The sequence below is a fragment of the Salmo salar genome, chromosome ssa10 (assembly GCF_905237065.1).
Source record: "Salmo salar chromosome ssa10, Ssal_v3.1, whole genome shotgun sequence".
NCBI lineage: Eukaryota > Metazoa > Chordata > Actinopteri > Salmoniformes > Salmonidae > Salmo > Salmo salar.
In genome coordinates this window covers 116,757,324-116,775,293 of record NC_059451.1, presented here as the reverse complement: position 1 = coordinate 116,775,293, position 17,970 = coordinate 116,757,324, and the positions used below count along the sequence as shown (strand labels likewise).

Sequence of the window (17,970 nt, the reverse complement as noted above, 5' to 3'; positions counted from 1 at the left end):
GCGGTTCTAGACCATTTCAACTGGGGGGGCCAAGCTGGGGCCAGTTACATTTACATTTACATTTTAGTCATTTAGCAGACGCTCTTATCCAGAGCGACTTACAGTAGTGAATGCATTTTTTTTCCGGTAACAGTTGTACTGTTAGAGGGGCCAGTTACTTTAGACGTTATTGTTGTCATCGTTTTCTTCACTGCATTGCAGGCATTAGCAGGCAAAAGACCATGTTCATAATCATCATCGTTGCCACTGTCTAATAACGGATGTAAAAAAAAGAACGATAGCAAAAATTTGTTATGTAAAAATTATTTCATACTCCAGATTTAGGGGGGGCCACAAGGGGGTCCAAAATTGTAGTCACAGGGGCACTGCCCCCCCCCCCCAGAACCGCTAGTGGCCCTCACTAATTGTTTGGTTCTGCCTGCTGTAGTGCTGTCCGGTTACAACATGATGTTGAGGACCATCAGTGTACTCCTGATAGTCACCACCACACAGACACAGCTGTTTCCATTTCAGGATGTTTATATCATTTTTGTAATCCAAATGATTTGGAATCTTATTGGTGTGGTTATTTCAATGCATGCACAACATTCAGACATTTGTGTTACTGTCGACAATAAAAAGTCCTCAGAAACATGGCGTCTTCTCCCTTCAGACGACAATATCGCTCTGACCTGAATGGGTGGGTGCAGTGTCCAGATGTGCATTTCCAAGCGCTCTGATTGGTTTGGAATGGCAGGGCTATGATGGGTGAGGGATAACTTAGGTAGGCTGAGCAGCCAAACTAACGGGACTTAAGGGAAACTGAAGAGGCTGTGAGGGGAAGTTGGGTAGAGAGGAGAGGAGCAAGACAGCCTTTTTTTACACTTCTTCTCTGCCTTAGTCCTGCTTGTAACCAAAGTATTTTGTTATCGGAACAACTTAGTCCTTTTTTAACAGACTAAGGGAAATGTATCTATTTGATAAGAATTATAAATAACTTGTTAACCATAGCAAATCTACTGTGACAATTTACCCGACACTTTGTATGAACGAAAACTAATGTTGGTCTAGCCTACTTGTCACGACCTGACCAATATAAGTTGTTATTTTCTATGGTAGAGTGGTCAGGGCGTGACAGGGGGTGTTTTTGTGTTTGTTCTATGTTCTGTATTTCTATGTTTGAGTTTCTAGTTTATCTATTTCTATGTTGAGGTTTATTGGGTTGACCTTCAATTGGAGGCAGCTGTTCCTCGTTGCCTCTAATTGAAGGTCATATTTAGTAGGGGTGTTTTTTCCTGTGGTTCGTGGGTAGTTATTTTCTCTTTTGTTCTTTGTACCTGACAGAACTGTTGTCGGTCGTTTTGTTGTTTTTGTATTTAGTGTTTCATTAAACGTAAATTATGAGCACTTCACACGCCGCGCCTTGGTCCCCTTTGTACGACCCGCGTTACACTACTGTTATTATTTTATTAGTTTCCTATTTATGTTATCCAACATTGTCTGGTATGATCATTTCTTATCAAGATCGGGGTAAAATATCCCTTGACTGTCCATTTGGTAATGTGACCCTAAATCAAGTCAATAGGGGGATTGAGTTATTTGTGCCAGAAGGGTGTACTCTGGAATCGAACCCATGATGACTCGGTATGTCTATATGTGCACACGGAAGGCAGAGGCTCTAACAGCTCTGAATATATTCATGCTTGTGCACTGTGTACATGTGAGCCCTGTGGAACCTGGCATCGACCTCTATGTTGCCTTCCATTCTTGGTGTGAATGACTTGAGGATATCCTGTTGACATGAGGGTCTCCTGCACCCGTATGTGTGTGTGTGTGTGTGCCCCACAGCAAACTGAATAATTTTTTCAGCACACCTATAGTAAACCACTACAGTTCCTTATTTACCGATTCACATCTGCCATATTTACTCTGGGAAAGAAGTGAGTCTTTCAGAGGCAAATGAGGTGACTGGTCATCAGTTAGGTCTATTTTCAGCTTCATCGCCGATGGGGAAAATGATGGAGAAATTCTTCAACTGGATTCCTAACAGTAATGATGAAAGCGGCATTCTTAGAACCCTTTTTTTTATTGTAACCCATTTATCATCCTGCAGTAAAGCCATTACTCAGACTGTTTGTTTACTGTTTGTTTCCGTGGAGACAGAAGCCCCCGATGCCTTGGCCTGACCTAGACGGTTGTTGGGTAACAGATTATAGCAGGCGGCACGACGTCCTTTTACACTGACATTTAACTCTGACATCCAACCCTGGGTCTGTATAGATAGAGGGGGCAGTTAAGCTGTGTCCACTATGTTCATGGTCACCCATTCACAAAACATTTGATCACCACAAAAGTGAACTTCATTGGCCATCAATTAGCAAGCTGTTAGCATGGGTTGGGTACATAGGCTATTGCATCAAAAAATGGTTCCCTTGTGGAGTGTAGATGCATAGCCTATCTTGGGTTTGGTGCTTCAGTTTTGACACAGACATTAATCAACTGTGTTCCTAGGAAAGATTGTTGATCTTGTTTCGGATTATTTCTCACAGTCTTCAAAGTACATCATGTGTGAAGCATATGAAACCGGAGCTCCAAGTTGATGGACAATGTTGTGTAAGAGAGAGATGTATTTACAGTGTGGGCCTACCCTACACTCATTTTTAGGAACATGACACAAACAAAAAAGAAAACTCTCCCTTAGAGGGTTGTAGCCATTCTTAATTGTAGAGGTATGTAACGCTGCTTACCACATGTTACTTACAGAACATATTAAACTGTAAACATGGTGCACTTTAATGCACAACTGCTTTTGACTTAGGCCTACATCCAATCTCAGGGGATATTAAAATCTAAATTTGGGGAGCTAAACTCTTGACTACTTCTCCTCTTACAGGCCTCGTCCAGTTCGATTCAGAATCAGTGGTTCTTATTAGGACGACATGGGCACCGAACGCAGCACGGAAAGTGTCATTCAACCTTTCTCACTATCTCTCTCACCTCTCTTACAAACCACTAGCGAGCCGTTCCAGGCCTACTGTTACGGAGGCAACAGGGTCTGAGTGGAGGTTACACTATAATTGGGGTGAGCATACATGTAGCTGTTTTTTTATACCCCCAGTCTCTCTGGGACCCAAATGCTAGGTCACATTTCTGCGAGAGGCCCCCCTGCTCCAAGTTGTAAAATGGAACCCTTTAAGTGCTGGGAATAGGGGGGGGGGATATTTTGGCTGAGGTTTCCTGAAGACGTTATCCACTGTGGGTGCTCAGGTGTCAGTCAAGCTAGCAGTTTCCATTGGCCCGGTCCAGGAGGGCCCCTGGTTGGATATGTGAAGCTGGGGCTTTACACTCTGCTTTCTGCTTTAGTTTAGAGCCCCTAGTAATCTGCTTTAGAACCCCTGTGGTTATTTCAGATTGGTAACAAACATTCAAAATGCAACAGGAAAAAAATACCTTGTAAAATCTACAGAGTTATGATTTTTTTGTGTAGGCAGGGAATACAGTTTATAAGGTTAACTAAAGGACACTTGGACAGTCCTTTCAAAAAAATTATGGCTGTGATTTGTTTGTCTGAAATATGATATTAGAGAACTGATCAACACTGCAAGTCCTGAGTTGAGGAAACTTTAAGAAGTGTAATAGGTGTTTACTAGTTGAGTTAGATTTAACAACATGTCACAGGGAGAGCAGTGAGTGAGCAGGGCAGCAAGTGTCATCACGTCAGTCAACCTGGGGAAGGCATCTGGTAGTTTAAAATGGTGTGAATATGATCAGCATCAGTGTAGACAGCCAACGGTAGCAAGTAGACTCCCTGGATTAGATGTCAGTACCTTCTGCAACTAAAAAGTGTATGAATTTAAATGGAGGAAACCATCAAGAAGCAAACTTTTCCTGGGCAGTAAAAAAAAAAAAATACAGAGAAAGTGACCTCCACACCATTGAGAAAGGTAAAAGATGACTGTTGTGTCCTGTGAGAACCAGGACGAGACTGTGGTAGTTTCTCCCCTCTACCAGGATGATTGCGACGCGGAGCGGGGAGATCAGGAGTGCAGCGAGAGGGTCGTCATTAACATCTCGGGATTGCGCTTCGAAACTCAACTGAAGACCCTGTCGCGCTTTCCCACCACGCTCTTGGGAGACCCACGTAAACGGATGCGCTTTTTCGATCCGTTGAGAAATGAGTACTTTTTTTGACAGGAATAGACCCAGCTTTGATGCCATCCTCTATTATTACCAGTCTGGAGGAAAGCTTAGGAGACCTGTCAACGTTACCATGGACATTTTCATGGAAGAAATGACATTTTATGAAATTGAAGAGGAAGCCATAGATATGTTTAAAGAAGATGAAGGTATGATCATAGAGGTGGAACGTCCGATGCCTGACAACGAGTTTCAGCGCCAGATGTGGCTGTTGTTTGAGTACCCGGAGAGCTCAGGGCCTGCCCGGATGATCGCTGTCGTATCAGTCAGTGTGATTGTAATATCCATTGCGATCTTCTGTCTAGAGACTTTACCACAGTTCAGGGAAGATACCAGCGCAGGCACACCATTAAGTAATCGCCTTACCACGAATGGGACTACTCTCCATAAAAAACCCAATCTATTCACAGATCCGTTTTTTATGGTGGAGACACTTTGCATCGTGTGGTTTTCCTTTGAGTTTCTCGTCAGGTTTTTATCTTGCCCTAGCAAACCGGCTTTTTTCAAAAACGCAATGAACTCCATCGATATCTTAGCGATTGCACCTTATTTCATCACCCTTGGCCTGGAACTAGCAGAGCAACAGGGAGCAGGAAGCGAGCAGGCCATGTCGTTAGCCATACTCAGAGTCATCCGTTTGGTTCGAGTGTTCAGGATTTTTAAACTTTCCAGGCACTCCAAGGGTCTCCAAATTCTGGGCCAGACACTCCACGCCAGCATCAGCGAACTCGGGCTTTTGATATTCTTCCTTCTCATAGGGGTTATTCTGTTTTCCAGCGCCGTTTACTTTGCAGAGGCAGACGACCCTGAATCGGGATTCTCAAGTATCCCCGCCGCTTTCTGGTGGGCGGTGGTGTCCATGACTACGGTTGGATATGGAGACATGTGCCCGGTTACTATTGGTGGCAAAATAGTGGGATCTATGTGTGCCATCGCAGGAGTGTTGACCATAGCCCTACCTGTCCCTGTTATCGTGTCCAATTTTAACTACTTCTATCACAGAGAGCGTAATGACGAGGAAACCGCGGTGTATACCCACGTGACTTGTGGTCAACAGAACGTTTCGTTCGGAGAGTTCAAATCGACCAGCGACAGCAGACAGTCCCTCACCAAATCAGAGTACATGGAAGAGAATTGTTGCGAGACTATCAGATTAACAAACGTCAACCCATTTGAACATTACACTGGCAAGCTGACGGATGTATGAAAAACAAGCATCGGCCTAGTTGAGCAGGAAAAACTGTCTCCGTGAGTGGCCCCTGAGTACTTTATTAAACGCGCATTTACGCACGCTGTTAGTTGGCATGTAATCTTCAAATATCTTGAATTAATTTGTTGGATACCTACAGTAGGCTTATAGCTTCGTTACAGTAATGCCAGGTCAGTGCCAGCCCTATGTGCATGTTTGAATATTTGCGCGCGTTTTTACTCACGCTATTACTCAGTGTTTTTGTTGTCATATAATCTTCAAATAGCTGGAATTAATTTGTTTGACACCTTCAGTAGGCCTATAGCTTTATCACCACAACAATTTTTAGAACTGGGTTTCTTTTGCATAGCCTATAGAATTTCTGAACTCGGAGCGCCACTGTGTGGTTGAAACGCAGTCGTTTAGCAGACGCTTCTAAGGCAAAAATTCTAACCGCTATTTAGGTTATCTGAACAAATCAAATCAAATGTATTTATATAGCCCTTCTTACATCAGCTGATATCTCAAAGTGCTGTACAGAAACCCAGCCTAAAACCCCAAACAGCAAGCAATGCAGGTGTAGAAGCACGGTGGCTAGGAAAAACTCCCTAGAAATGCCAAAACCTAGGAAGAAACATAGAGAGGAACCAGGCTATGAGGGGTGGCTAGTCCTCTTCTGGCTGAATATAACAGCCAGAATATAACAGCCAGAATATAACAGCACATGGCCTAGATGTTCAAATGTTCATAAATGACCAGCATGGTCAAATAATAATAATCATAGTAGTTGTCGAGGGTGCAACAAGTCAATGCATTATCTTCTTTGAACAGTGTGCAAGACATTGCTGATGATCAAAGTGTGTGTATTATTTACTCATGACTATACATACATTGTCCCTAACAAGCTTGTTAGGAACATTCTGGATTGAAGTGATGGAATATAACCGCACAAAAAAGCATTATCTTCTTTCTACTTGTAGGGTACAAGATCAAAGAGCCTTGCCTTTCTGCTACACTTGAAAGAAAATGCAAGCAATTCCATATATATTTGTAACTGGAAAAGTCAAGATAGTGAACAAACATCACACACTTGTCCCATGAACTACTGGCCAGCAATGTGAGATGACAGGTGCTGCTACATTATCAAATGGAGAGTGCCTTGAAAAAACTACCAATCTGAATGTTCAATGAACCTTTCAATGTACTTTGCAATGTATTCAATGAACTGAAATGACTACTGTGTAGATATCCTGTAATATATTGTTGTAAATATGCCTTTTTTTGAAATGCTAACCTTATGTTCTCAGCTCAGAATCTAAATGCGAACATGCCTTGCTCTGTGTGCCTTTGTGGAAAATTTTGAAGGAACTATTTGTGTAGTCCTTTATTTTATATAACTATTTATTGCACACAAATTCAGATTTAGCTGTAAATGGTCCTTGGGAAGGAATCACTGGTGTTAAAATAACTTGCCCATAGGAATCTGAATTATGTCTGCATGTAAAGAGAAATCAATTGTTCTCTAAAATGTTAATGAAAGGTCTATTTCTATTTTTCTAAGATTGTAACTTTTGAACTATATTTTTTAAATAAATAAATCCTCATTATTTAGTTTTTATATTAACTACAGATCCTCCCAATTGGGGGGGGATAGGGCCGTGGGATGAGACAGGGATGCAGCTTGAGCCCCAACCTCTTCAACATATATATTAACAAATTGGTAAGGGCACAAGAACAGACTGCAGCACCCGGCCTCACCCTACTAAAATCTGAAGTCAAATGTCTACTGTTTGCTAATGATCTGGTGCTTTTGTCCCCAACCAAGGAGGGCCTACAGTAGCACCTAGATCTTTTGCACAGATTCTGTCAGACCTGGGCCCTGACAGTAAAAATTGTGTTCCAAAAAAGGTCCAGTTGCCAGGACCACAAATACAAATTCCATCTAGACACCGTTGCCCTAGATCCCACAAAAAACAATGCATACCTCGGCCTAAAAATCAGCACCACAGGTAACTTCCACAAAGCTGTGAACGATCTGAGAGACAAGGCAAGAAAGGCCTTCAATGCCATCAAAAGGAACATAACATTTGACAAACCAATTAGGATCTGGCTAAAAATACTTGAATCAGTTATAGAACCCATTGCCCTTTATCATTGTGAGGTCCGGGGTCCGCTCACCAACCAAGAATTCACAAAATGGGACAAACACCAAATTGAGACTGCAAAATGATTCTCCGTGTACACAAAATAATTACTTGACACATTGGAAAGAATTAACAAAAAAACTGAGCAAACTAGAATGCTGTTTGGCCCTAAAAAGAGAGTACACAGTGGCAGAATACCTGACCACTGTGACTGACACAAAATTAAGGAAGGCTTTGACTATGTACAGACTCAGTGAGCATAGCCTTGCTATTGAGAAAGGCCACCGTAGGCAGACCTGGCTCTCAAGAGAAGACAGGCGATGTGCACACTGCCCACACAATGAGGTGGAAACTGAGCTGCACTTCCGAACCTCCGCCAAATGTATGATGATATTAGAGACACATATTTCCCTCAGATTACACAGATACACAAAGAATTCGAAAACAAATCCAATTTTGATAAACTCCCATATCCATTGGGTGAAATACCACAGTGTGCCATCACAGCAGCAAGATTTGTGACCTGTTGCCACAAGAAAAGGGCAACCAGTGAAGAACAAACACCATGGTAAATACAACCCATATTTATGTTGATTTATTATCCCCTTTGTACTTCAACCATTTGCACATCGTTACAATTCTGTATATACACTGCTCAAAAAAATAAAGGGAACACTTAAACAACACAATGTAACTCCAAGTCAATCACACTTCTGTGAAATCAAACTGTCCACTTAGGAAGCAACACTGATTGACAATAAATTTCACATGCTGTTGTTCAAATGGAATAGACAACAGGTGGAAATTATAGGCAATTAGCAAGACACCCCCAATAAAGGAGTGGTTCTGCAGGTGGGGACCACAGACCACTTCTCAGTTCCTATGCTTCCTGGCTGATGTTTTGGTCACTTTTGAATGCTGGCGGTGCTTTCACTCTAGTGGTAGCATGAGACGGAGTCTACAACCCACACAAGTGGCTCAGGTAGTGCAGCTCATCCAGGATGGCACATCAATGCGAGCTGTGGCAAGAAGGTTTGCTGTGTCTGTCAGCGTAGTGTCCAGAGCATGGAGGCGCTACCAGGAGACAGGCCAGTACATCAGGAGACGTGGAGGAGGCCGTAGGAGGGCAACAACCCAGCAGCAGGACCGCTACCTCCGCCTTTGTGCAAGGAGGAGCAGGAGGAGCACTGCCAGAGCCCTGCAAAATGACCTCCAGCAGGCCACAAATGTGCATGTGTCTGCTCAAACGGTCAGAAACAGACTCCATGAGGGTGGTATGAGGGCCTGACGTCCACAGGTGGGGGTTGTGCTTACAGCCCAACACCGTGCAGGACTTTTGGCATTTGCCAGAGAACACCAAGATTGGCAAATTCGCCACTGGCGCCCTGTGCTCTTCACAGATGAAAGCAGGTTCACACTGAGCACATGTGACAGACGTGACAGAGTCTGGAGACGCCGTGGAGAACGTTCTGCTGCCTGCAACATCCTCCAGCATGACCGGTTTGGCGGTGGGTCAGTCATGGTGTGGGGTGGCATTTCTTTGGGGGGCCGCACAGCCCTCCATGTGCTCGCCAGAGGTAGCCTGACTGCCATTAGGTACCGAGATGAGATCCTCAGACCCCTTGTGAGACCATATGCTGGTGCGGTTGGCCCTGGGTTCCTCCTAATGCAAGACAATGCTAGACCTCATGTGGCTGGAGTGTGTCAGCAGTTCCTGCAAGAGGAAGGCATTGATGCTATGGACTGGCCCGCCCGTTCCCCAGACCTGAATCCAATTGAGCACATCTGGGACATCATGTCTCGCTCCATCCACCAACGCCACGTTGCACCACAGACTGTCCAGGAGTTGGCGGATGCTTTAGTCCAGGTCTGGGAGGAGATCCCTCAGGAGACCATCCGCCACCTCATCAGGAGCATGCCCAGGCGTTGTAGGGAGGTCATACAGGCACATGGAGGCCACACACACTACTGAGCCTCATTTTGACTTGTTTTAAGGACATTACATCAAAGTTGGATCAGCCTGTAGTGTGGTTTTCCATTTTAGTTTTGAGTGTGACTCCAAATCCAGACCTCCATGGGTTGATAAATTGGATTTCCATTGATTATTTTTGTTTGATTTTGTTGTCAGCACATTCAACTATGTAAAGAAAAAAGTATTTAATAAGATTATTTATTTCATTCAGATCTAGGATGTGTTGTTTAAGTGTTCCCTTTATTTTCTTGAGCAGTATATATACATAATATGACATTTGAAATGTCTCTATTCCTTTCGAACTTTTGTGAGTATAATGTTTACTGTTAATTTAAATATTGTTTATTTCACTTTTATTTATTATCTATTTGACTTATTTTGGCAATGTCAACAAACATATGTTCACCTTGCTAATAAAGCCCATTGAATTGAATTGAGCGAGAGCGAGAGAGAGAGAGATAGAGAGAGAGAGATAGAGAGAGAGAGGAGAGAGAGAGAGAGAGAGAGAGAGAGAGAGGGAGAGAGATAGGGAGAGAGAGACAGAGAGAGATAGAGAGAGAGAGAGACAGAGAGAGAGAGAGGGAGAGAGAGACAGAGAGACAGAGCGAGAGAGAGATAGAGAGATCCAGAGGAAAGAGAATAGTGTAAGAGAACACCTATAAGATGGCTTCCGTCTCTGTAACATTATTTATGGTTTGGAGTGTTAAGCACAATGGTACCTACATAGCTGAGCTTTACAGTGAGTGGGCTTGATCCCTCCAATTACTCCCAATTCCATTCTCATATGTCACATACAGTGATGCTGTTGTCAGATGTGTGCTTTGTGCTTTATAACAACCACAATACAATGTATTATACATCTGTCTGATCCTGTAATACTATGTCAGTGATTAGGTAATGGTAATATCACGGAGAGAGTGTCATGGAGATGTGTTGTGCAGAGAGGGAGGGTTGGGAATACGGTCCATTTCTTATTAATGATATTCTATCAAGGGATTGTCAATGGATCATGTCCATAGCTGCCTTCCTTATTGTTGAGTGCCCAGTTGACTGTAACAATCTAAAAAGGATATTGTTGATTTACAATTGTAATTTCGAATGAAATAGGTGACCTAACTCCCAAAACGCGTTTTACATTTTAATACTAGGCCTACAGAACACTATTTGAGTTGTAGCATTAATCCTAGACTCGTTCCTAATGGATATATCGATAAAGCTACACAGATGTGATGAAATTACAATGTGTGGTAATAAATATTAAGTTGTGGGATATTGATACAATTAGCTTAATCTGCTGGCTACATTGGCACATGGCCATTGGTGTATTTATGCCTATAGGCCTACTTCTACAGTATGTACAATTAATCATGCTTTGTAAATTATCATGTCTTTTTTGTTTATTCAGTTTATTTCATCCATAAGATCCAAAAGTAATGACCCTAGATATTCAAATTCGAATTTGGTATGTTAATTAAATCAATTTTAAAAACACACATAACAAAAGACAATTTCACAAAATCATCGTGGATGACACGAAAGAGTTAGTTATTCGCTTATAAATGATCAGACAACTCCTAACATTCACTAATGCAAGCCTTCTAAAATAAAAAATATAAAAAGTTAATTAAATGAACTCACTGCAACCTGACACAGATCTATCTTAAAACAGTGACGTGCCTATTTTCAATTAGTCCTATCGATTAGATTGACCGTAAGAACAACATAACATTGCGCCATGCACTAGGAAGGGCAGGGGGTAGGTGGTCAGGATAATGGTCGAGCGCGCTCTGTTCGGAGACGCGCTGCTCGAGACCGCTGTCCGTGGTGCTGAAACAGGCACTCCTGCTGAAATGGTCTGTACCGCAACCGCTCTTTCCGGTCAGTGGCCACTCACAGAATTGAGCTGAGAAGAGAGTATGAACAACTGCGAAGTTGAGAGAGAAACATGTAAACTGTATGAATTAATTACTGTAGTTTAAGTTATAAAATATTAGTTTATCAGTAGCCTATCATTAGGGACCATTGTTGATTGGTTGGGAAATAATGATTAAGGTACTGGCTGGCTCATAACCCTTCCTTCAGAAGAGCAGATATTACGCCAATGCTGGCACACACAATGCTCTTGCTTTTGTGGTGTAGAGAGACCTCGTGGCAGCGTGCTTTAGTATAGCCGGTCTGCATTGCGTCGAACCGCGCTCTCCTCCCTCCCTCCCTCCCTCCCTCCCTCCCTCCCTCCCTCTCCTACGCTCACCCCCGCCCCACCACCCTCAAACTCAAACACACACACACTCCACTTTCTCTCCACCTCCACTCTCCTTGCATGTGAAATACCTAACAACAATATGCTGAACCATTATTATGAACTGATTCTCTCTTCACATAATCGATTCCTCACTCTATAATCGATTCCTCCCTCTATTTAAGCACCTCCAGTCTCCATTCCCTCTTAACAGTGTGCCGGCTCGAGGTAAATCACATCCCAGAATGCCCGTCATCTTGTCTAGGCTACTAGTAACAGGACATTTCTGCTGATGCGGTAATGTCTGAAAATGGCAAGGGTTCGCTTATTGCCCCTTAATGTATCTCCCCTCTGAACGGCAGAATAATACTTTCTCCTGCGGTATAAGCCGTTCAGTTCGAAGTGCCCAACCGCAAAAGCGGCTACAGACGTTGCGGCTTATAGTTACTTTTTCTCCGTTTTTTTCCATCTTCACGTTTCTCCTCTGACTCCCGCGTGATTTTACATCGAATATGAAGAAGAGACGACAGGATCAAGATGTAGACAAATAAGACATTTAAATTATCCGAGACGAACAGCTCAGACAGTGATGCCGTGAGAGTTTTAGTCTACCAGGGCGATCTGACGCTGCAGAGGAAAGCTCCAATGTGTTGCGGTGGGGTGCAACGTAAAGTGTTAATGTATTAACACATGACAACAACTCTCCGGATGTCCTAGCGTTGAATGACTGTGCTGAGTCGCGGACAAGACGCATTCCGTCAGGATTCCTTCACGATCATCCTGAGGTAAGCATTGAAACTGGTGCACTCTGTCTGTCTGTCATTTGAGGGTTAGGGTCAAGAGGAATACTTCCAAGGCTCTTGTTATCTATTACTATTAGGCCATTTATAGACTGTTACTTTTAGTGTATTTAACACTTCATTATTTGCGTGAGGCAAGTTTCAAACAGCGTTATGTGACAAAACATGCATATAAAGTGGTGCAATTATATAACATTTAACCCTGTCAATTACAATATGCATAGTCGATTACTTTATGTCTAGATTATCACCAATAAAACAATACAGTTTGCCCCTTTAAACGCTGATAAATAAACAGACAGGAAATGTAGCCTAGAGGCCAAATAAATAAATAAATGGCAGAAATTGCTGAGCCAGCAAATATCTCCACTGCTCCTTAGATCCGTTATTTTCTCTTTTTTTCTCTCTGACTGTGTGACAGAGGCATCAGCAGCAGCAGCAGATGCAGCGGAGAGCAGCAATGCTTGAGTCAGCCAGAACCGCAGTGGAGCCGCACTGAGGCAAAGCAAGTTATACCCCCCCCTATCTGGGGACTAGCACAAGAAATAGGGGGAGAAGAAGAAGAGTGGAGAAGGAAATTGTACCCTGCCAAAACCTGAATGCCGCCTGTTCAATCAGATTAACCGGACAACCGGAATTCCACAACTCCTGCTGCAACAGAGCTCCCGAATTCGAGCTACAAGATGACCGTAGTGGCAGGAGATAACATGGACGAGACCGTGGCAGTGCCGGGGCACCCGCAGGACTCGTACCCCCCCGACCACGAAGACCACGACTGCTGCGAGAGGGTGGTCATCAACATAGCGGGGATGCGGTTCGAGACGCAACTCAAAACTCTCTCCCAGTTCCCCGAGACATTGCTAGGCAACCCCAAGAAGAGGATGCGCTACTTTGACCACCTGAGAAACGAGTATTTCTTTGATAGAAACCGTCCCAGTTTCGATGCCATCCTCTACTATTACCAGTCTGGCGGTAGGCTGAGAAGGCCCGTCAACGTCCCGTTGGATATGTTCTCGGAAGAGATCAAGTTTTATGAGTTGGGAGTGGATGCCATGGAGAAATTCCGTGAGGATGAGGGCTTCGTCAGGGAGGAAGAACGTCCTTTACCTGAGAAGGAATTCCAGCGTCAGATCTGGCTGCTTTTTGAGCACCCAGAGAGCTCGGGTCCGGCCAGAGGGATTGCTATAGTATCTGTTATGGTCATTCTGATTTCTATAGTCATCTTTTGTTTAGAGACTTTACCTGACTTGAAAGAAGACCCTAGGGGTCGGTTTAAGACTGTAGGGAACCATACTTTTTACTACAAACCAAACATCCTAACCGATCCCTTCTTCATTATTGAAACTCTTTGCATTATCTGGTTCTCGTTTGAGTTGTTAGTGCGTTTTTTCGCGTGTCCAAGCAAGGCGGTCTTCTCCAAAAACATGATGAACATCATTGATATAGTGGCCATCATTCCTTACTTCATCACACTGGGCACGGAGCTGGCTGAGGACCCCGAAGACCAAGACGAGGGCATGGGGGAGCAGGCGACATCTCTGGCCATCCTCAGGGTGATCCGTCTGGTCAGAGTGTTTAGAATCTTCAAGCTGTCGCGACACTCCAAAGGATTGCAGATCCTGGGACAAACCCTCAAGGCCAGTATGCGCGAGCTCGGATTGCTGATCTTCTTCCTCTTCATCGGAGTCATCCTGTTCTCCAGCGCGGTGTATTTCGCAGAGGCCGAGGAGAAAGGGTCGTTCTTCGGCAGCATCCCAGAAGCCTTCTGGTGGGCCGTGGTATCTATGACAACTGTGGGCTATGGGGACATGGTGCCTGTCACTATAGGGGGTAAGATAGTGGGTTCCCTTTGCGCCATAGCTGGTGTGTTGACGATTGCGCTCCCAGTGCCTGTCATTGTGTCCAACTTCAACTACTTCTACCACAGGGAGACCGAGGGAGAGGAGCAGGCCCAACTCTTAAACGTTAGTGAACCAAACATTAGTGAAAGCAATTCTAGTCGCCGTAGCTCGTCCACTGTCAGCAAATCAGAATACATGGAGATTGATGGAGATATAAATAATAGCATCGACAACTTTAGAGAGGCAAACCTCAGAACTGGCAATTGCACTATAGCCAACCAAAACTGTGTAAATAAAAGCAAGCTGCTTACAGATGTGTAGAATTAGACGCCATGGGACTTTAATGATGCCGTCACATCAACTGCCGTTAACTGCCGTTAACTGCACTAGACCATCAGGGCTGAAAGCTTCATTCGCCTCCTATAAGCGTTCTAGCATTACAACAACAAACATGCTCAGCAATTTGAAAGTAATTATTACAGGGAAAAAAAGAAAATTAAGCTGTTACTAGAGAATATAACATATAGATAGAGTAAATTAATTATTCTAAAATGATCCTTTAAATAAGTATTGAAAAAGAAAAAAGAAACAACTTCTATTTAACACGCACAAGCAAATGCGGGCGTCCTTGGAGGAACACTAACCAACAGCACTCATGAGGACATATCTGTCTTTATCAGACGAAGCCAGGCGTCGTAATTAAAATGTTATGCATGGATTACAGATAACATTTCAGCAAGTTGCACAATGCATCCAGGAGAAAATGCATCAGAAATACGCTCTGCTGCCTGCAGAGAGACAGAGAGAGACGCAAGTCAGCATCTGTAGCAGTCAGACAGTGGTCGGATCGAGCGACGCCTCGCCTGAAGTCAGAGGCTACTCCTCTACCCCTCTGTCATCAAAGGATTTACTATCCAGCAAAGCGACCAGGGAAAAGACTGATCACTGATCTCCTGGTTTGGATGATGACGAGGAGGATCTAGGATACGGACATCCGCAATGCTGCTATTTTCCAGCAGTAAGATGCTGTAATTATGATATCACTAAGTGATTCAATGGGATTTTATCCCTTTAAATGCAAGACAGCAGAATTATATAACAAAAGAGCTTCACATGAGCATGTTTAGAAACTCCCCATACATGTTGATATTGGCATGCGTGATGAGACATAACCTCATAATAATGGAGAAAAAAAAATATTTTGGATATTTGCATCCCCCTTATGCCTTCATTCGATTCTTCCACCCCTTTATGCTTTTGTTTCACTGAGAGTGCAGTACTGGTTTCAAATCGTTTTTCATTTCAAAATGCTAATCGTTTAGAAGAATCTAGGGAGTGAATGTTAAAAATCGTAAGGGAAACAGTAACTAAACTAAGATCATAGCATGAGAAAAAGCAACCTGCATTACGGCCTATCGACGAGATACTGTGTATCCTAGTATATCTAATGCATGACGTCAGTATTCAGCTTGTTGCAGTTACAGACACTGAATAGTGTCTAATACTGTCATGGAAACGAAACGTGGGCAATTAAAAAAAAAATCCTGAAACGTTTCTGAAATGTGACAAAATACAGTATATCCAAAACCAACTCGGGGGTTCAGAATTAAAACGTTCTCGATCAAAGAAGCAAAATAAATACCTATTATCAAAAATGCATATTCTCATAAATACGCACCAAGTATTACAGTATTACTTCAATAGTGCAGTGCATGGACCTTCTTTGAACAAAGAAAAAGTAAACATATTATGAGTCATGTCTTCCATTTCACCACTAAATTTAGGGACGTTTGTTTATTTTCACAAACAAAACAATCGAAATAGCTCTAATTTTAATGAAATTAGCGTTTGTTTAATAAATATTGCAAATCATTATTTTGCACTTTAGTTGCTAGTGCCTTTACCCTTCTCACCATGCAACAGGCTCAGTGAAAGTGCCTCTGTGTATATAGCCTACAACATAAATACATGTTGAACAGATCAGGTGCAGAAGATCTTGTTTCCGCATTATGCTGTTATTAATGCTGTTATTAATGCTGTTATTGATGTGGATGGTGATGATGGTTATTAATACAGTGAGAGAATGTTCAGTGAAAACAACCATGGAAGTCCATTACCAACATGACCCATGATTGAGTTTACCCAAGATTCTAGAACAAGATTCTAGAACAACTCAAGTTGTTGTCCTCATGATGCACTTATGCTCTTCCTGGAACCAACCACCCTCCTGTGCTTTATCTTTCTTCACCCATGCACCACTTCAAATCCAAAGGGAATATCCATTGCTTTGCATTTGCTTTGCATTGCATTGTTGCTATTGATTTATGTGCCATAAGTCTTGCGTGTCCACCTCAGTGAGGTTACTGCAGAACTCACTGCAGAACTGAAGCCAGACTCCTAGCCAGGCAGAGCTGCAAGCAGGCTATATCGATGCAGAGCAGAGCTTACTTCTTCCACAACATGAAAAATTGCCTTTTAGTGGACTAGGCTGTGGTCATCTAGGGCCAGCACTTACAAAGTGCCTCAGAGTAGGAGCGCAGATCTAGGATCAGGTCCCCCATTTTCCATGTAATCTTATTCATTCTGATCTAAAAGGCTAATCTGATCCTAGAGCTGCACTCCTACTCTGAGACACTTTGTGAATACAGGCCCAGATGCTGAATTGTTAGAAGCACTTAAAATATACTCTAGCACCCTTAACCCTATCCCTTTTCCTTCCAAGCTATGCATAATCCAAAAAGAAAACAAACAAACATTTCTATACAGATGTAGGATCTTAATTTGATCACTCTTTTGTTGATGATACTTTTCCTGCGTGGCAGGAAATGCAAACTTGTTGTGTATTCAAGGTTTTAAAAGGCTTTTAAAGTTTGTAATTTCTGCTTTAAAAATGTCAGATTTGATTTGCCCTAATGGAAAATGTATCAACCCTTACAAAAAAATGTCCATTAATTATAATCCACATTTCCTGTTGCTGCAAAATTATTTTCCTGCTGTAGAAAACTAGCTCAAATTAAGACCCTACATCTGTAGTAGCAGAGTAGACCAGAGCAAATGATATAGACTGGCTGATTCTCGAAAAACATGTTAATACAAGTGGTTTGGTTTCAAATCAAATCAAATCAAATTGTATTGGTCACGTACACATATTTAGCAACGGAAGGAGAGTTGTAGGAGGTTAGTTAACACAGTGTCCAAAGAGGGGCCAGAAGTATACAGAATGGTGTCGTCTGCGAAGAGGTGGATCAGAGAATCACCAGCAGCAAGAGCAACATCATTGATGTATACAGAGAAGAGAGTCGGCTCGAGAATTGAACCCTGTGGCACACCCATAGAGACTGCCAGAGGTCCGGACAACAGGCCCTCCAATTTGACACACTGAACTCTATCAGAGAAGTAGTTGGTAAACCAGGCGAGGCAATCATTTGAGAAACCAAGGCTGTCGAGTCTGCCAATAAGAATGTGGTGATTGACAGAGTCAATGGCGGTTATGATGTCGTTTAGGACCTTGAGCGTGGCTGAGGTGCACCCATGATCAGCTCTGAAACCAGATTGCATAACAGAGAAGATACGGTGGGATTCGAAATGGTCGGTAATCTGTTTATTAAC

General features: G+C 43.0%; 2 protein-coding genes across 2 annotated transcripts; both read left to right on the top strand.

Annotated features, from left to right (window-relative positions):
- Positions 1-3,916: 3,916 nt before the first annotated feature.
- On the top strand, positions 3,917-6,972 carry LOC106561675 (shaker-related potassium channel tsha2). The gene is given in 2 exon segments (XM_045688473.1): positions 3,917-4,161; positions 4,163-6,972. Coding segments are annotated over 2 exon segments (1,452 nt in total). The 5' UTR covers positions 3,917-3,930; the 3' UTR covers positions 5,384-6,972.
- A 4,879-nt stretch (positions 6,973-11,851) lies between these two features.
- Positions 11,852-17,560, top strand: LOC106561674 (potassium voltage-gated channel subfamily A member 1-like). The gene is made up of 2 exons (XM_014125857.2): positions 11,852-12,505; positions 12,942-17,560. The coding sequence occupies exon 2, from the start codon at positions 13,204-13,206 to the stop codon at positions 14,680-14,682; it is 1,479 nt and encodes a 492-aa protein (XP_013981332.1). The 5' UTR covers positions 11,852-12,505; positions 12,942-13,203; the 3' UTR covers positions 14,683-17,560.
- Positions 17,561-17,970: the final 410 nt, after the last annotated feature.